Source organism: Dipodomys spectabilis, unplaced genomic scaffold (genome assembly GCF_019054845.1).
Source record: "Dipodomys spectabilis isolate Male_0828 unplaced genomic scaffold, ASM1905484v1 ptg000069l, whole genome shotgun sequence".
NCBI classification, from domain to species: domain Eukaryota; kingdom Metazoa; phylum Chordata; class Mammalia; order Rodentia; family Heteromyidae; genus Dipodomys; species Dipodomys spectabilis.
In genome coordinates this window covers 7,565,857-7,585,275 of record NW_024870746.1, presented here as the reverse complement: position 1 = coordinate 7,585,275, position 19,419 = coordinate 7,565,857, and the positions used below count along the sequence as shown (strand labels likewise).

Below are 19,419 nucleotides of genomic sequence, written 5' to 3'. Positions count from 1 at the left end.
AAATCAAGAAAGAGAAGCATTACAATGACACCACAAAAGAAGACACTATTGTGTAAACTACATGCCAACACATGGGATAATCTATAAGAAATGGACAAATTCCTAGACATACAACCTCTCCAGACAGAATCATGAAGAAAAAGATCCTCTGAAAATAAGACAGATGTGGTGATATACGCTTATAATCATAGCACTTGGGAAGTTGTGTCAGAGAATTGTAAATTCCAAGACACCCTGGGATACATAGTGAAACTTTGTCTTAAGAAAACAAAAAACAGCCAGGTGCTGGTGGCTCACACTTATAATTCTAGCTACTCAAGAAGCTGAGATCTGAGGATCAAGGTTCAAAGCCAGCCCAGGCAGGAAAGTCTGTGAGTATCTTATCTCCAATTAACCACCAGGATACTGGAAGTGGCACTGTGGCTCAAGTGGTAGAGTGCTCACTTTGACCTGAAGAGCTCAGGGACAGCGCCCAGGCTCAGAGTTCAAGCCCCATGACTGAACAAAAAAAATTCAAAAAATAAAAAAATAAAATCTGAAGAATTATAGTTAAGGGGCTGGGAAGGTGGCTCAGTGGTAGAGCACTTGCCTTGCATGCATGAGGTCCTGGGTTCAATTCCTCAGCACCACATAAGCAAAAAAAAAAAAAAAAAGCCGGAAGCAGCGCCGTGGCTCAAGTGGTAGAGCGCTAGCCTTGAGCTGAAGAGCTGAGGGACAGCGCCCAGGCCCAGAGTTCAGGCCCCACGACCTGACCCAAATGAAAAAAAGAATTATAGTTAATAAAATAGTGAATCTGATCAAAACCCCCAATGAAGAAAAGCTCAGGACTAAATGACATTACTGGAGAATTTTATTGAACATTAAAGAAAAATTAATACCAATCCTTCACAAACTCACCAAAAAAAAAAAAACCTGAAGATAGAAGCAATATTTCTGAACTTATTTCGTGAGACCATCATTACTCTAATGCCAAAGTTTAAAGACGTTATAAGAAGACTACAGTCTAAAATCCCTGATAAATATTAATGCAAAAGTCATCAACAAGTTAACACCGATGGCTCATGCCTATAATCCTAGTTATTCAAGAAGCTGAGATCTAAGGTAATGGTTTGGAGAGAGCATGGGTAGGAAAGTCCATGAGACTCTTATCTCCAATTCACTTCCAAAAATCCATAAGTAATAGAGCACTAGCTTTGAGCAAAAAAGCGCAGGGACAGTGCCCAGGCCCTGAGTTCAAGCCCCAGAACTCACATACACACACACACACATACACACACACAAATTATCAACAAGATGCTCGCAAATTGTATCGAACAGTAGATTGACTATAAACCATCACCAAAGAAGGATTTATGCAAGGTTAGTTCAACACAAAGAAATCAATAACTGTACCATACAAATAGAAAAATAAGGACAAAAAAATCAAATGATCATCTCAATTGATGCAAAAAAGCACTTAATAATATTCAACACCTTTCATGATAAAAAACATCAAAGGCAATTAGGAATAGAGGAAAATTACTCAAGTCATATGTGAAAAACTCACAACTAACATCACATCCAACAGCTTTAAACTTAGAATTTTCCTCTAAGATCAGGAACAAGACAAGTATAACTGCTCTTACAGTTTCCTTAAGCTTGCTTAGCAAGCTCAAGACACTGAGTTCAAACCGCATACCATTTAAAAATGTATAATATATGGGTATGGGCAGCAAGTTCAAGGCTAGCCTGGGTTATTTTGGTAGGTCTTATCTCAGAAACACACATACACACATGCACACTGAAAGGCAGAAGATAAAGGGTTAGTTAAATACAAAATTAATCAGAAGGATCAAGCTCTAATGTTCCATAACTCAAAGAATGACTATAGTGGCTCACGCCTGTAATGCTAGCTACTCAAGAGACTGAGATCTGAGGATCATGGTTCAAAGCCACCGGGGCAGAAAAGTCTGAGAGACTCTTATCTCCAATTAATCACCAGAAAACCAGAAGTGGCACTGTGGCTCAAGTGGCAGAGTGCTAGCCTTAAGCTGAAGAGCTGAGGGACAGCGCCATGCCCAGAGTTCAAGCCCCATAACCAACAACAACAAAAAAAGAATAAAACAAGTGTAGGTGAAGATGTGGGGAAATCGAATGCTTATACTTTGTTGGTGGGATTGTAAAATGATGTAGCTACTGTAGAAAACCGTGTGAAGTGGGGCTGGGAAGGTGGCTCAGTGGTAGAGTGCTTGCCTGGCATACATGAGGCCCTGGGTTCGATTCCTCAGCACCATATAAGCAGAAAAAGCTGGAAGTAGCGCTGTGGCTCAAGTGGTAGAGCACTCATCTTGAGCTGGGGAGCTCAGGGACAGCACCCAGGCCCAGAGTTCAGGCCCCACAACCAACAAAAAAAGGAAAAAAAAGAAAAGAAAAAAAAAAAAGAAAATTGTGAAGATTTCTCAAACTTAAAACAGATCTATCCTATGACCTTGCAATTCTACTGGGCATACATCAAAAAGAATTGAAAACAAGATCTTCAGGAGGCCATTGTACATCCATGTTCATTCACAATAACCAAGAAATAAAAACAGCCTAAAAGTTCATCAGTAGATAAATGAATAAAATGTAGTATACACATAAAGTGGAAGGAAGTCTTGTCTAATCTATCATACTGGTAACTCTAGATGGCATTATGCCAAATGAACTAAACCAGTCACAAAAGACATATGCTACATGATTCAAACTGGGTACTTGTAATCTTAGCTACTCGGGAGGCTGAAATCTGAGGATCAAGGTTCAAAGCCAGCCCAGGCAGGAAAGGCTGTGAGACTCTTATTTCCAATTAACCACCAGAAAACAGCAAGTGGCATTGTGGCTCAAACTGGTAGAGTGCTAGCCTTGGGCTGAAGAGCTTAAGGACAGTGCCCAGGCCCAGAGTTTAAGCCCCATGACCAACAAAAAAAAAAAAGAGAGAGAGAAAGAGAAAGAAAGAAGGAGAGAGAAAGAGGAGACAGATAGACAGAGACTGAGAGACATATACTATGTGATTCAATTTATAAGATATACCTGAGACAACTAAACTCATAGAAACAGAAAGTAAGGGACTGGGAAGGTGGCTCAGTGGTAGAGTGCTTGCCTTGCATGCATGAGGCCCTGGGTTCAATTCCTCAGCACCACATAAGCAAAAAGAAAAAAGCTGGAAGTGGCGCTGTGGCTCAAGGGGTAGAGCACTAGCCTTAAGCTGAAGTGCTGAGGGACAGCGCCCAGGCCCAGAGTTCAGGCCCCACGACCTGACCCAAAAAAAAAGAAACAAAGTAAAAGGTGGTTGCCAGTGGCTAACACCTATAATCCTAGCTACTCAGGAGAATCAAGGTTCAAAGCCAGACTTATCTCCAATAAACTACTGTTTTAAAAAAGTAAAGGAGTGTGGTAGAGTGGTTTAGTGGTAGAATGCTTGCATAACTTCCTCAATACCACAGAAACAAAAAAATAAATGAAAGAAACAAAATTGAAAGAGAAAAAAATATTTAAAAAAAGGAAAGGAAAGGAAGTAGAATGGTTGTTGCAGAGGGGAGAGAGGAGCAGAACTGTAATTCAGTGATTATAAAGTTATAATCATGTAAAATGAAAAAATTCTAGAGATCTGTTGTACAATAATGTGCATATGTAGGTGGGAGTTGTGGTTCACACGTGCAGTTCCCAGCTAATTGGGAAGCAGATCCTAATTCAGGAGGATTTCTTGAGTACAAGAGTCTGAGGCCATAAAAACAAAAACTACGTGCATATAGTTAATAACACAGCAATATATACTTTGAACACATTGGGGTTCATTGTATACATGCATGGGAATGTTGCAATGAAATCTCCCCCTTTGCATAGCTAATATATGCTAATTTTTTAAAAGCATTGGCCACAAAACCATCAAAGACCCACTCATCCCACATTACACAACTCTTTCCATAGAATAGACACAATAAAAATACTCATCAACTCATAAAAAAATTAATTAAATTAAATAGGGTAGTCTTATGTGGGTTTTTGGGGGTTTTTTTGCCATGATAGATAATAGATATGACTCAAATGGTAGAGAAACTAATCGAGAGGCTCTAAGTTCAAAAAAAGAAAAATATGGCCGGGCACCAGTGGCTCATGTCTGTAATCTTAGCTACTTAGCAGGCTGAGATCTGAGGATCCAGGTTCAAAGATAGCCCCAGCAGGAAAGTCTGCAAGACTCATCTCCAATTAACCACCAGAAAACTGGAAGTGGCACTGTGGTTCAAGTGGTAGAGCACTTGCCTTGAGCTGAAGAGCTCGGGGACAGTGTCCAGGTTCAAGTTCAAGCCTCATGACCAACAACAAAAAGAAAGGGGGGGGGAGGGAAAGAAAGAAGAAAGAAATATGTGGAGAGAGGTAAATGAGAGAGAGCAAGAAAGAAAGAGAGATCACATACCTCCCCCCCCACACACACACAAAAAGTGAGCAGATTCTTTACCACTTGAGTAACATCATAGTCCCTGAGACAGGTAAAGGTCATGTCTTTTGTTTTTAATTGAGAAAGGATTAATGCAATGTGGAGGTGGGAAAGGAAGCTAGAGGGACACCTTGACAGACAGCCAGTTTTAGAAAGCTAAAAATCTATAAGTGGGTTCCTATAAAACTCTCTGTGCCTATACTTCTCTTGGGAAATATTAAGCCCTAGAGTGTCTGCTCCCATTTTAAAGCCCTGAAATGGAGCAGTTGGCTCCAAGCTATGCTTCTTTTCCTTTCCAGTCTTCCACACATCCTCTCTTGCACCCCTACGTCCCACAGCAGGTGTGTGTATTAGAATCCTTGATAGGGATTCAGGACCTCAGTGCTATTCATAGCTTGAGAAGGAATCATGGCTGCAGTGAGACCTGGAAACAGAATATAAGCGAGTCTGAGTATGAGATCAGGAAGACAGTGACATATGGCCTCTAGTTCTCCATGAAGCAGGAGAGAGAGAGAAAGAGAGGGAGAGAGGAAGAGGGAGAGGTAGAGTGGGGGGTGGGGGGAGGAGACTGGCTTAGGCCAATAGCACCTGCTAGAATTGTGAAGTCCAGGCTCCTTTCTTGCTCTGTCTTTGAGGTTGATTTCTCTGAAAGATTTCTCTGGATCTCAGGGTCCAGGGCAAAGACCACCAAAGCAGAAGTTTCCAAGGTGTGTGATGGGTTTAATGAGCATCATAAAAGGACAAGGTAAAAGAGGTACAAATTCCAAATCCAGCCTTTATTGCCATTATCTCAGTGGCTGAGCTGAGGAAGGAGGCTCAGCAAAGCTTAGCTCATTCATTCCCAGGTTGAGGCAGCTGGAAGAGAAGCTCTGGAGTGCTTTTCCTTCCAGCCGAGGGGCTTGAACTGAAGGGAGGGGGAGTGGATGCTGCTGTTGCTGCTGTTTTTAAGAGACCTCAAGCAGCAAGCTGACCTCCGGAGGTCAGGACAGATCCTGAGTCAGGCAAGCATCAGATAGGAACATCGGACATTATTGGGGTAAATAGACTGAAGAGATGAGAGAACTCTTAAGGTCCCCAAACAGCATTGAAATCTCACAGAGAGGCTCCTAGGGCATATTGGCTCCAGGGGCTGAGACCCTCAGGGAAGCACCCCCTGAAACCAAGACACTCACAAGGGGACCCTAACATCTTCCCTCAGCTATTCAGGGAGGAGCAGGAGCAGGGATGGAGGGAAAAGGAAAGAAAGGGGCTGAGAGGGCAGAAGAGGCTGAGGGGGAGCCTGAGACCAGCACCAGGGCTAGGACATGGGTCAGGACCTGGAAAGGGTATTGGGTAGGGCCTCTAGCAGCTTCCCTGTTGCTCTTGCTGGCGGATGAGGTTGGCAATGGGGCTGGTGATGCCACCTATCAAGGTCCAGTACTCATCAAAGCTGATCCACCCATCATGGTTGGCGTCTAGATTCTGGATGAGCTTGTCTGCAGCTTTTCGGTTCCCTGTGTCCTACAAAAGAATCAGGGGTCAGCATGATGAGTGTGACAGCCTCTAAAAGTCCCAAGAACAGACACTGGTAGCTCACGCCTGTTATCCTAGCTACTGAGGCTGAGATCTGAGGATCTCATTTCGAAGCCAGCCCAGACAGGAAAATCAGTGAGACTCTTATGTCCAAGTAACCACCAAAAATCTGGAAGTAGAGCTGTGGCTTAGGAGATAGAGCACCAGCCTTGAGCAAAAAACCTAGGGACAGGCCAGGCGCTGGTGGCTCACGCCTATAATCCTAGCTACTCAGGAGGCTGAGATCTGAGGATCACGGTTCAAAGCCAGCCCTGGCAGGAGAGACCGTGAGACTCCTATCTCCAATAAGCCACCAGAAAACCGGAAGTGGCACTGTAGCTCAAGTGGTAGAGCGCTCGCCTTGAGCTACAGAGCTGAGGGACAGCGCCCAGGCCCAGAGTTCAAGCCCCACGGCTGACAAAAAAAAAAACCTAGGGACAGTGTCGAAGCTCTGAGTTCAAGCCCCAGTACCAGCACAAAAGAAGGCAGGCAGGCAGGAAGGCAGGAAGGAAGGAAGGAGAGAAGGAGAGAAGGAGGGAGGGAGGTAAGGGAAGGAGAAAGGAAGGAAGGGAGGAGGGAGGGAGAAACGGAGGGAGAAAGGAAGGGAGGGAGGAAGGAAGGGAGGGAAGGAGGGAAGGAGGAAGGCAGAACCCTAGATAGTACCAGAATTGAGCCTGGCAGCATCTTCACTAGCTAGGCCTGGGCGTGTGGAGAAGACAGAGGCCTGTGGAAGGAGAAGGGGCTCTGGGGAGAGTAACTGAAAGGACTTGAGCCTCAGTGGGGCAGAATGGGGAGAGGCTGCATGTGGGGAGCCACACCGTTAGCATGTGGTTTAGCTCCTTCTGGAGCATCTTTCGGAAGCTCCTCTTGTTGATCTTGTTCTTGACCAGGCTGTGCTTAGCCACATATTTGTAGAAGTTTTCCACCAGGACAACCACCGCCTTCTCCAGATCAGTGTAGCAGTCAGCCATCTCCCTGCTTCAGCTCCTCACAGGACCTGAGGAGGGGAGAGGAAAAGAGATACCATCAGCCCCCTGCTTTTCCACTCCCAGGCTGCTTATCCTTTTTTTGTTTTATTTTGTTTTTGTTTTTGTGCTGGTATTGGGGCTTGAACTCAAGGCCTGGACACTGTACTCTAGCCTTTTCACTCAAGGAGGATCTCTACCACTTGAGCTATACCTCTAAGATAAGAGTCTGCCCAGGCTGGCTTCAAACCATGATCCTCAGGTCTCAACCTCCTGAAGAGCTAAGATTATAGGTGTGAGCTACTGGTACCTGGTTGCTCATCCTTTGGAGAAGAGAAGAGGCTGGGAGCACAGTAGGTGTGAGGGGTGGAAGGGGAGGCCTGGAATGAGAGCTATGTGGCTCCTCTAATCCAAGTGCTCCCCAGTCCAACTGCCTGGACAGGTTCCCCAGGCCCTTCCCTTGCCCCGGGCACCCCTGTCAGAATCCTGGCTTGAGCAACAGACTCCCTTGGGGAGTGGAGGAGGGTAACTGCCCAGCTTTCCTGCCCTGCTACAGCTCAGGCCTCTAAGCCATTCAAGGCCCCTATCCTGGTGGCAAGCACAGCTAAGAATTGATAGAAAAAGTCAAGGCTGATGGGGGCGGTGGTTTTTGTCTTCCACAGGACTTGCTGAGACATACAGACACACACACACACACACAGACCAAAGGAGGTAAGGATCTAGGCCTATGCCAACTCCTTCTGTAGGATCCAAGGCAGTGAATTCAGGGGTTCAAGCCATAGTTGCACCTCTTTAAGATAGGACTGAAGGATTGATTCCTGCCCTATTCCTCCAGGTCCAACAAGACACCAGGTGCACATGAACAGGCCTGACCACATGCCTGTAGGCAGGCAGGTTATTCCAACGGAAGCCTGGCCAAGGACGCCGCCCTAGGCCCCCAAGAGACCATAGCCCATTTTTTATTTTCTGCTTCCTTGTTAAGTCCTATATAAGCCCACCCCAAAATCCAGTCCCTTGATCAACCTCCAAACCCACAAGAAGGTTGGTGCTCCCTGGCTGGCAATAAACAGGCCTCCCCTGCTGGGGATCAAGTCTAGCCTATTCCTTTTCCATTCTCCTCCATTTCCCTAACAAGGACAACATCTTAATCCATCCAATTAAATTTTGTGTAGCTACTCCAATTCTGCATCACATTCTGCTGGCCTATCTCCCTCATCCCCACCCCTAAACATTCAGCAGGACCAAAAGATACCCCCTACTTCATTACCTAAGCAGGAGCCAGGCTCTCCCTCTGCTCCAGCTGGCGACTGACCCTGGACGCAGCAGCTGCTTGGCAGAGGCCACAAGCGTCACCCCCTCACCCCAGGACAAAAGGCATTCACATTCCAAGCGGATATAGCCTCTGAATAACAGGATATGAGGGGAGCAGGCGGATCTACTCTATTTGTCGCCGCCCATGCCCAGAGCCCCCCCAGGTCTACCCCAGCAAACCAGACTGCTCTCCCACCCTGAAGCCTAAGAATGAGCTCCAGCCACCTTCATCTGACTGGTTCCTAAGCAAGGGGCAGTAGACAGGGCCACAATACAGGCCTGAACCCCCACAGTCTGACTAGGGAGATCTCCTTCACCAGGCCCCACCACAGACTTCCGCCCCTCCCACCTGCATTCTGATCTCTCTTGTAGCCATTCCTACTCCCATGTCAGCCGCCCAGTGCTCTCCACCCTGCTGTCTACCCAGCCTGCCCATCATTCTGGCCCTGCCCAAACCATGCCTTCCTCAGGATGCCTGCCTTGACTCCTTGACTCCTGGTTCCGTTCTGCCACAAACATGTCTGCCTTCACTACACCAACACTGGCTAGGGTCACTAACTGGTTTGATCACTGTTTCTTTCTGGCTCTGATCTCATTCCTCGAGGCAAATACAGTCTTTCTTACATGCAGCTATTTTGTATTCTAAACTGGACGGCAGGACTCACAGACTTGGGGACAAATATCTACCCTCCTTTTAATCTCTATAATACCCCTGACTCAGTGCCTTGCTCAAAAGGAGACATTCTACAACTTATTCTACCTCGTGCTAGCTCTGATGCCAGATGCCTAAGGTACCTGACCACTTTGCCAAACTTTTTCTTTTATGGAGTTATTTTTCCTAAAGAAAGGGTGAGGGCTGGGAAGGTGGCTCAGTGGTAGAGTGCTTGCCTTGCATGCCTGTGGCCCTGGGTTCGATTCCTCAGCACCACATAAGCAAAAAGCCAGAAGTGGCGTTGTGGCTCAAGTGGTAGAGCGCTAGCCTTGAGCTGAAGAGCTGAGGGAAAGCACCCAAGCCCAGAGTTCAAGCCCACGACCGGACTCCCCAAAAAAAAAAAAAAAAAAGAAAGGATGAGACCATGAGCAAAGAGGCCAGGATGCAAGAAGGAAGGAGACTTGAAGAGGGGTCAAGGCTGGGGCATATCTGGCGGGAAATCCTGCCCCACTCTGCCTGCCTGACCACTCTGGTCTGTGGCTAGAAGGATGACATACAGTGCCAAGATTGCAGGAAACCATATTTTTTTTCCATACTCTATATTTGTTAAGGGTATAACTGTGTGGTTCAATACGCCTTCGTAAGTATTTGTACAGATTCTCTAGCATTCACAGAAGAAGACATTTTTCAACCCATGATTTACCACCCTTGGGTGGGATGGGGGTGTGCCAGGCTCAGGCCCAATGCTCCTGGGAATTGTCCGCAGACTCTTTTCTTTCAGAAAAGATTGTGCCAAGCCCTATCCCAAACAAGCCTTGGGAATAGGGAGAGAATCTGAAGAACCTCCAATCCCTTGCCATTCCAGACTAATTCTCTGGGTGAGGAGTCCTGTGGGTAGCAGTCAAGGAAAAGGAAAGGGAAAAATGGGTGTTTGGGTGTTGTACCTCTAGTTCTGTCATCAAGGGCAAGCCCTCCACCTGCCTTCTTGAAGTCTTCTTTCTCCCACCAAGAGTCCCTCCTCCTGCTCCTCCTTAGTATGATACCCAATCCCTACCTGGCCTCTGAAAGCAGCAGACAAGACGCAGATGAGACCCCAACAGAGGATGGACTGTTTCAGGAGTGCTAGATGGAAGATCCAGACAGGCAGCTTTGGTGTCCCTGGGCTTTCTTTCCCAGGCCCTCCTCCCAGGAATCTACCTCCTCCCAACCTTCCATGGGTTGTAAAATGGACAACTCAGAGATAACCATCTAGACAGCAGCTTTTCCGAAGCTTTTTCTGAAAGCAGGCTATCAGAGTAGGCCAGTCAGGTGTCTTCCACCCTACCCTGGAGGCCAATAGACTGGCCCCACCCATGCCACTGCCTTCTGCTAGGGCAGCTGCCCATCCTCCCACCAGCTAGGCCTAAAGACCTCCAGGCATGGGGGGAGGGCAGGTGTGCTGTACCTTCAGCCCCTTCCCAGGCAGGTTCCTTCACAGACTTGGCCACAGGCAGATCATGGCCTGAGAATGAGGGACTAGGGCATGGAGGTATGCATAATGTACATTAGAATCTCTCCCCCCCAAAAAAGTGGCATTGGGAGAACCACTCCTTGGGATCTCCTTGGGAGATCCTTTCCCTAAAGGGGCCTCTCACCTGGAGACACCTGCCCCTCCCCCAATGTTTTCATTGTCTTCTCCTTGGCTGATTCATCATTGAGCAACCAGAAGGCTCCTACCCCCACCTCCGCCCACCACCTGAGCCTAGCTTGCTGACTTCTCCAAAAGCCCAAATTGCTCTGACACCATGCCCTTGGATCTCAGCCATTATATCCCCTCCCTCCCACCCCCAGATTTGGCGCCCCACCCCCTCCAAGTGCCTGTTAATCACCCCTCAAATCCCCAGTCTGGAGTCCAGAATGTCTACCACACCCTCCGAAGTTCATCTTCTCTTCCCACCTCACACACATTTCTTGAGAGACTTTCATTGTTTCCAAGCTTTGGGATGGTCTCGAACTCCTGTCCCCCTACTCAATATCTTCTTCAGAGCCTAACCCACTTTCAAACTTAAGTTTGGTATTCTTTGGGTACCTTCCACATACCTCAAATTCCTTCACTCATTCATTCACCATTCATGTGCTTATTCTGTCACTCATTGTCCCATTTATTCATTCTCATTCATTCCCTTCCATGTTCAATATAGCATTCAATCACTCACTCAATTACTCCCTCAGCTACCTTCAATACAAAAAAGAACCATCTGAACTGGGCTGGTAATGCAAGCTCTATTTGTAAGACAATTTCAAATAAAAACAAGCCTCTCCAGCATCAACAAGATCTAATGCTGAAAAATCACTAGAGCAAGCCCAGCACTAGTGGCTCAATTCTAGCTGTAATTCTAGCTATTCTTCCTGTAATTCTAGCTATTCAGAAGGTTGAGATCTGATCTTCAAAGTTCAAAGCCAGCTGGCCCAGGAAAATGCATGAGGCTTCCATCTACAATTAACCACCAAAAAGCGCCAGAAGTGGTGATGTGGCCCAAGTGGTAGAGGGCCAGCCTTGAGTAAAACAACAACAACAACAACAACAAATTAAGGGTCAGTGCCCAGACCCCTGAGTGCATAAGGCACTGGGTTCAATTCCTCAGCTGGAAGTAGCACTGTGGCTCAAGTGGTAGGGCGCTAGCCTTGAGCTGAAGAGCTGAGAGACAAGACCCAGGCTCAGAGTTCAGCCCCCAAGACTGACTAAATAAATAAAATAAAACATTACTAAAACAGAAAGAAATTGAATCCACTCTTCAATAACAAACAGACCTGCATTCCTTCCATCACTTTCTCTTATCTCTTAGATGTTAAATGATATACAAAATGGCCTACACCAGAAGTGGCACTGTGGCTCAAAGTGTTAAAGCTCTAGCCTTGAGTGAAAAAACTCAGGGACAGTGCCCAGGCCCTAGTTCAAGCCCCATGACCAATCCAAAAAAAAAAGCCCTAGATGAGTAATTGATCCCAAGAACATGAGGTCTCTGTTATTTGTAAATCTGTGACCAGTAAGAATACCTTAAAAGAATCACAAGGAGCTGGGCACTGGTGGCTCACACCAGTAATCCTAGCTACTCAGGAGGCTGTGATCTTAGGATCACAATTTAAAGCCAGCCCTGACAGGAAAGTCCATGAGCCTCATATCCAATTAGACACCAGAAAACTGGAAGTGGTGCTGTAGCTCAAGTGGTAGAGAGCTAGCCTTAAGCAAAAAGAGCTCAGGAACAGTGCCCAGGCCCAGAGTTCAAGCTCCAACAACAACAACAACAAAAGAATCACAAGGAACATATTTCCATGTCTCAAGATCCTTTGATTACAAAGCTAACTTAGATCCATTGTCTCTCTGCTAAGGTGACAATACCAAAACCAGATAATTGGAAAATTGCTAGATGACCAGGTTTGAACTAATAAAATATCTCAGCCCATTTATAGGACATAACACCTCTGGAATGAAGACCATATTTTGAGCTTTCATTTTCTTGTCCTTTCCTTTCTCCCTACTTTGACTTCTTGTGTTAAATAAATTTTTGCTGGCTATTACCTATGAGACTCTTTCATGAGATATTTCAAATTTCTTCTCATCATTAGTCCAAGTTCAAGGGTATCTGGTAAATGACTGGAAAACTGAGTAAGTAGTCTTTTTTTCTATCAAAGGATCACTTCTCTTTTCCAAATACCCTACCAGTGACAAACCCACACAGGACAAGAAATCCTGCCATTCTTGATCCCTTCTACTTGAGTAACCCATTTACCTTCTACCTACTTTGATTTCAGGCTTCTCTAATTTTTTTCCAGACAAATAAAGTTCACACACACACACACACACACACACACACACACTTGGCTGCCCCTGGCCTCTCTCACACTGACAGCTCTCCACAAGTTGGTACAGAAGGTTGAGCCCACTTCACCACCATGCCTGACCTTGCCCCCACCTCAACAGGACTGGGCAGGAAAATGCACCCATAGTACAGTTGGCTCTGCCAACCAGAGCAAGTCAAGCCAGGACCTGCCTGGGTCCTGAGGTGGAGAAGCTGCTGGTTCGAGGTTCAACCCCTTTCCCTTTCCCTCTCCAGGGAAGCTCCCAGGCTTCCCCAGGGCCCCACCCAGGCTCCTCCCAAAGAACAGCACCCTGAGCACCATGGAGCCTGCATCCGGGACCTGTGGGGCCTGCCCAAAAGGTAGAACAGAGGCCACCAATGCCCCAGACTCCCCTCCTTGGGTTCTCAGGCTCCCTGGGCCCTCCCTGGTTCCTCTTGAATTCAAACCCTTTCCCAGGACCCAATTAACAGAGCTCTATGAGACCAGGGTCTCTACTGACATACACTTGCCCTTTTCTTTTTGGAGGGGACTGTACAGCTGCGGGCAAGGCTCCGGCGTGAACTGCCCAATGTCCTAGCCCCTGGAGACGAGCCCAGTCAGCTGCTGGGCCAGGGAGGGGATCTTGCTACCCCATCCACTTCTCTGGAGCTTCACCCAGCCTCCGACATTACCAGCAGTCCCCACTCCCAAACTGGCCTTTGGGAAAAAGTTAATAATTACCAAAATCTTCCTGGCTGGCCTCTGGGGCAGGCCCCTGTCCTCAGGCCCCCTTCACTGGCCTCCCAAGTCTACAGACTCCCTCGGGCAGCCACCGGTGTCCCAGGCTGGGCCTGGGGTGCTCACCTGCCTCCTCGGTCCACCGCCTCTCCAGCAGGGATCTAGGGCCTGGGCTCTGGCACTGCCAAGCAAGCTCCCCGCTCAGCCCAGCCAGGACTCCTCCCCGCTGCACTCCCAGAATCTGTCCCACTCCCTCCCGGCCCTGCCTGGCTGAGCTGGCTCGGTGGGGAGGTAGTGACTGAGCTCCCTCTTGACTTGGCCCTGGGGTTGGGCCCTTGTTAAAGGGATACACACCTTTTTTAACACCCCTCTACCTCCACCCCAGAAGGAGTGGTAGAAGCTGGCACTCCCCCAACCCCACCCTTCTTACTCCTCAGGACCTGAGCAGAGCCCCACAAGGTGGAGAAAGGCAGGGAAGGGCTGCCACCTGCCCTTACCTAGGTCACTGAGAGCCCAGTTTCAGGGGCACCTAACAGACAAGTTCAGTTAGCATTCCAGGCTAGCCTAGCTGGCCACAGAAACTTCCTTGCTATTGGGATTCCAGGAGAAACACCTGATAGCTGTTGGTCCAAGTCAGAAGGCAGATACAGGAAGCCAAGATTCTGGTCTTTCTAGTTCAGTTATCCTGAACTCTCCTGAGACCCATCCCTAAGACCCTCTCACGCCCAGCTGAGGCCCCCTCTGCAAACTCCCACCTCTCATCTTTCAGATACCCAAGGAAGCTGGCCATCTTGTTTAGCGAGGTCACAGCTAGAACCACAGAGGACCCTGTCACCAACTTCCACAGTGACTTCAATTTATTCACCCATGATATGTCAAGTTGTCAGTTAAGAACATCACACGTCAGACTGTGTTATGGGCCCCATCATCCGCCCAACACTCCTGTGATGAGTCACATTTTATAGATCAGGAAAGATACTCCATGAGCATGCCCCCAAACTTCAAAAATGGCAGAGCTGGGATTCAATCCTAAGCCAGTTAGCTTGTTTCTCAGCCCCTATTTTCCTTGCCATTCGTCATCTGGGCCTGAAAATATGTGGGCTCATGTTTTTTATCCCAAATGTGTACACTTGTCTGAAAGCCCATTGGCAAGGAGAGCCCTTATTCCTAAGAATGGACCAGGACTCCCACATTTCAGGCCCAGGACCACCCTTGACCCAAGTCCATGGGGAAAGTGAGCACTCAATCCCTGCCAACCACTCCAGCCCTAAATGTTCACCCCCACCAATGACTTTTCCATTTAACCCCAAGAAGCTCTCATCCAGGGGTCCTACGGGTGGGGGGAGGGGGTGTGTCCAATCAAGACAACATCTTTTACTTTTTCCATTTTTTTTATTAATCAAATTGATACAAAACAACCATCATTCTGTAAATGCCCAAGCACCCAGCTGGGTTCTCTTATCCCCAGAATCACACCCTTCTCCGCCTCTTCCCTGATCCTGTTCCCTTTCTTCCCCTGCCCTTGCCCAGGAACAGAGTGCTGGGAGGAGTATGAGACTGAGTTGGGAGCAAGAAGGGATAGCACGGGGCAGATGGCTGTTATGAGCCTGGACTTTGCAGAGATGAGGAGAGGTGCAAGTTGGGGAATAGTGTAGTGATGGTGGAAAGAAATTTTATTTCCAGGTCCACAGTCTCTAAGGTTCCCTTCCCCCTCCACCCTACCCTAACCCCCTTCCCCCAGAATTCCATGAGGATGTCAACTTCCTGGGACTGGGTTCTCCAGCTTCACACTCTTGGCTGCTTCTCCAATCAGCTCCCAGAAGCTCCCGAACTCCAGTTTAGAGTCATTACAGTTGCTCAGGTTGGCAATTTTCTCTTCCAGCCCACAATTGCTCTGGGGGGAGGGAAGATACCACAGCTAAGCAAGTTAGTACCTTCTGATCTTCCCACCCCACCCTGGCTGGAGGCAGACAGCAGGGCCCAGGCTATGGCAAGAGGGAAGGGCTGGGGGTTGCCAGGGTGTGGGGGTGGGGTCTTGGAACAGTTTCTGGGGAAGTCAGGGGCCAAGATGGGGTGGGGTCTACTCTCCCAGTACCGGCATAAGGTGGGGCAGCTGCTGGGTGACTAGATCCCGTAGCTCAGAGGGAGTGAGCATCTCCTTTCCACCTTCCGCAGAATACTGATGGAAATTCTTGATGAGGGTCTCAATGGCCCTCTCCACATCACTGAATTCCTGGGCATCCTGAGGGCAGAAGAAATGAGCCATGTCAGGGAAGTTCCACCTACTCCCACGGTACCTGCTTCCCCCAGGAACTTGGGCAAAGCCAACTGGGCTAAAGACAACTGGGAAAATACACAGAGCCCAGAGTCTAGCCCCTCTCCCTCACGCCCACCATGGCCTCCAGGCCACAATTGCTTCTGCTCTGAGCCATAGGTTAGGCAAGCCTTCCCTCCTCAACAGCCCCAAAATCCAGCAGGACAGGTTCTAGCATGTGCCCAGATATCCTCTTCCCAGAAGGACTCCATCTGCTTCACACTGTGTGTGGAGATCGGGGGAGGATTCAGGTCTCCCTGGCCAGGTCTAGGTGCAGAGCAAGGCCAAAGTAAGCAGCACAAGTCAGTGGGAGACATAGACACTTAGGGAGAAAGAAGGGAATGTAGGAACAAATCCAGCAGGTAAATAGGCCCACCTCAGCATTGGCTGACCGACACTGTCCCATGGTGCACTTGGTCCTTTGGTGAGAGTTGTGTTGTCTTATAGGCTATCCCAGGGAAGCTGATGGCTCATGATCTGCCTAGAAGAGGAGGAGGCCTAAAGTAAAACAAGTGTTTATCCTTCTTTCTCTATGACCTCTCAAGGTATTCTTTTACCCATGGGTTGGAGTCAACTATACACAGACCTAGATCCTGCCCACAGACCCTAGGCCAACCCATTTAGAGGCAATCCTTTAGGCTTCACTTCAAATTCATTCTTCCCACCTCCTCTAGCCACCCACTTCTGCTCCAAACACACATACCAAGCTCCAGGACACAGATCGCCAGCCCTCCCTTGGAAAACTTGGGGAAAGAGAGACACAGGCGCAGCCCATGAAGATGAAAGGCCCTGGGTTTCCTTACCTGCTGGCAGCCGCTGAGACTGGACAGGAGGAACCAGCTCACCTGAGCTCAGCTATTATACCTGGGGGAAGGGAGGGGAGGCAGCGGGCTGGGCCTCATCCCTTGGCCAGCCCTCCTCTTACAGCAGCCCGGGCTGTGAGCCAGCTGTGCAGGCCCCACCCTCCACTGGCCCAAACTCTAGTCTGTTCCCACTCCTACCATGAGGAGGGAGCCATGGAGGGCCCCTGGAGCTGGGTTGCCCCTGGCTCTGAATCAACATGAACAGTCACTAGGAAAGAAGGGGAGGAACAGGGAGGAAGGGGGAATCATGAAGGGTCTCACCTGGGAGCTGAAAGAGCTTAGGAAAATTGTGAGGCAGAGACGCAGAGGAGTCTACATTAATCAAGAGAAAAGAGAAACAGGGGCTGATCAAAGAAAGGTTTGTGGGACAAAGGGAAATAAAGGGACTTGGAAAAGGTCCACAGGGGTCTCTCTGTAAGTTCAGTGTCTCAATATCTGTATGCTTCCTGCCTGCCTGCCTGTCTGACTGTCTTGTCTCTTTCTTTCCAACCAGGGCCAATTTTGATTGTGACTTTCAAGCCTACCCAGACATAAAGCCCAACCTCTCCCAGTTAGGATGGCAGAAAGGAATGGGGAGGTCAAGAGAAAGATCCAGAGAAAAGCCTGGTAGAAGGAGCATTGACCTGACTTCCTAAGAGCTCCCTACAGCAGTCGAGAATGCACATGTGCTAGGCCCAGATGAGTTCGCTGGCAGCTAAACACACCTCCAAACTGGTTAGACTACAACCACCTCCTCCGCCCTCAGAATCCCAAGTCTTCCCAGGCCCAGCGGCTACACCTCACCACCCGCCTTCCAATCCAGTCCTTAGGACGTCACCCTAGAAGGCCTGCACTGTACCCAAGTGATCCTCTTCATCTGTCCAGGCCTCCAACTCACAGTCATAGGGAGGCGCAGAAGGAAGAGCAGTGGAGTCAGCGTGGATCAGGGCCCAGGCGGAGAAAGCAGAGGCAAAATTCCCGGACTCCTCTCCTACATTCTGAGATCAGAACACACATCTCAGTGCCCCACCCATGTCACCTGTTAGAGCTCTCTTGTACTTTTGGTCTCCATCAGTGGCCCTTCCACAAGGGTCCCATTCAGACAGTTCCTCTGAAGGGCTTCTGAAGAGACCCTTCAGAGAGTCTTTCCATCCCAGGGCTTCTCTGAGAGAGCATGGTATCGCTCTGAGGAGTCTCAGCCTGAGGGTCCCTGTCATTGTAAAGACATCCCCAGTGTGGAAGCCCTCCTGAAATGTCTCTGTCAATGGCCCTTCTGAAGCCTCTGTCTGCAGGGCTTTGGGAGAGGGAGGGGACATCACCAGGGACCCTTCTGTGATATATGATGGGAAGCTTTTCTCCATCTAACTCCCTGGACTTCTAGCTGCCCCATGTGAATACCTGTAGGCACTACAATGACTGTCCAAGAAGGCAGCCCTGAATCACTGTCCCACCCCTGCTCTCTCTGGTGGTGGATTTTGCAAACCACATGCCCCTCAGGCCAGGAAGAACAGGGAGGGGAAGGCCAGGCCCCAACTGCTACTCCAGCACCCTTCCCTCACTTCCTTAAACCATGATCCCCAGTCCCTTCTGTTTCACTTGTGCTCTAGAGGAAGGGAGGGAGATGGGGAAAAAAGTTCCCATGAACCTACCTGCAAAAGACTCATGAATTAGAGGCACTAGAATTTCATACCAGTTCCAGCTACTCCTTCTCTTGCTTTCTTCCTCTTTTCATTTTCCTTTTCTCTCTTTTGAAGTACTAGAATTAGAATTAGAGCTTGAGCTATCCTTGAGCTTGTTTCCTATGATACTGCTGAGGAACACCTCTAGCCCTATTTTTAGGATAGGGTCTTGCTGCTCACCCTGGTGCAAACCCGAGCTCTGATCCACTTACTTTTAAACTTCCTTTTGTCACTGAGATGATAGGCACATGCCAAGTTTTCCTTCTGTGGACACAGTGTGGTAAACTTTTCTTCCTGGGCGGGCCTGTGCCTCCCAAACCCATTCTTCCATGGGTGAGCCACTGTTCTCAGATATGGATTAAGAAGGGGTCTCATGAACCTTTCTGCCCAGGTTGGACTCAAACCACAATCCTCCCACTCTCAGCCTCCAAAGTGATAGAATTACAGGCCTGGGTCACTATACATGGCTCTCACTGCTCTTGCCTTTGTGACTTAAACATCCTAAATTTTTTTCTTCATCTTTTTTTTTTTTTTTGGGGGGGGGGTGTTAATTGGAGATAAGAGTCTCACGGGAACTTTTCTGCCCAGGCTGGCTTTGAATCACAATCCTCAGATCTCAGCCTCCTGGGTAGCTAGGATTACAGGCATGAGCCACCAGCATCCAGCTGTTTCTTCATCTTTCATACTGGGTTTTGGAATACTATGGGTTTTAAAGGGCTGTGAGAATTAAAAAGGATAATGCAGGTAAAATATCTAGCCATGTGCCCAACACCCTTGCCTCCTATGCATTACATCTAGAGGACAAAGTCTAGGAATAATACAGGAAAAATGGGGGAATCAGAGCCAGAACCTTGCAGCTGAGTCCAGCAACCAACTGATGAGCTAGGCACCACCTCACCTGCTCCCTCTGTGTCTTTTACTCAACCACTTATTTACTGAGCACCTAGTTAATACAAGACCTAATGCTAAGTCCCTGAGTCAGATCCCCAGCACAAAGAAGAAAAACAAAAAAGACCTCTGCTAGATGCCACAGGATATTTGAAGATAACATTCTTCAAGGAACTGATACTCATCCAACTCACACTCAGGTCAGGGCAG

The 19,419-nt window shown here is 48.3% G+C and overlaps 2 protein-coding genes across 5 annotated transcripts; both read right to left on the bottom strand.

The window, feature by feature from the left end:
- Positions 1–5,205: 5,205 nt before the first annotated feature.
- On the bottom strand, positions 5,206–13,774 carry S100a16 (S100 calcium binding protein A16). Of its 4 annotated transcripts, none has more exons than XM_042681735.1 (3): positions 13,613–13,774; positions 6,820–6,998; positions 5,206–5,950 (listed from the first exon to the last, which is right to left on the bottom strand). In XM_042681735.1, exons 2-3 carry the CDS (start codon positions 6,970–6,972, stop codon positions 5,792–5,794), a joined length of 312 nt encoding a protein of 103 aa, XP_042537669.1. In that variant the 5' UTR covers positions 6,973–6,998; positions 13,613–13,774; the 3' UTR covers positions 5,206–5,791. The 4 variants fall into 4 exon arrangements, with proteins under 4 accessions (XP_042537669.1, XP_042537671.1, XP_042537672.1 ...); XM_042681737.1 differs by lacking the exon at positions 13,613–13,774 and adding an exon at positions 13,490–13,563; XM_042681738.1 differs by lacking the exon at positions 13,613–13,774 and adding an exon at positions 13,237–13,258.
- A 1,091-nt stretch (positions 13,775–14,865) lies between these two features.
- On the bottom strand, positions 14,866–17,559 carry S100a14 (S100 calcium binding protein A14). The gene is made up of 5 exons (XM_042681626.1): positions 17,541–17,559; positions 16,604–16,664; positions 16,177–16,281; positions 15,582–15,728; positions 14,866–15,380 (listed from the first exon to the last, which is right to left on the bottom strand). The coding sequence occupies exons 3-5, from the start codon at positions 16,204–16,206 to the stop codon at positions 15,243–15,245; spliced, it is 315 nt and encodes a 104-aa protein (XP_042537560.1). The 5' UTR covers positions 16,207–16,281; positions 16,604–16,664; positions 17,541–17,559; the 3' UTR covers positions 14,866–15,242.
- Positions 17,560–19,419: the final 1,860 nt, after the last annotated feature.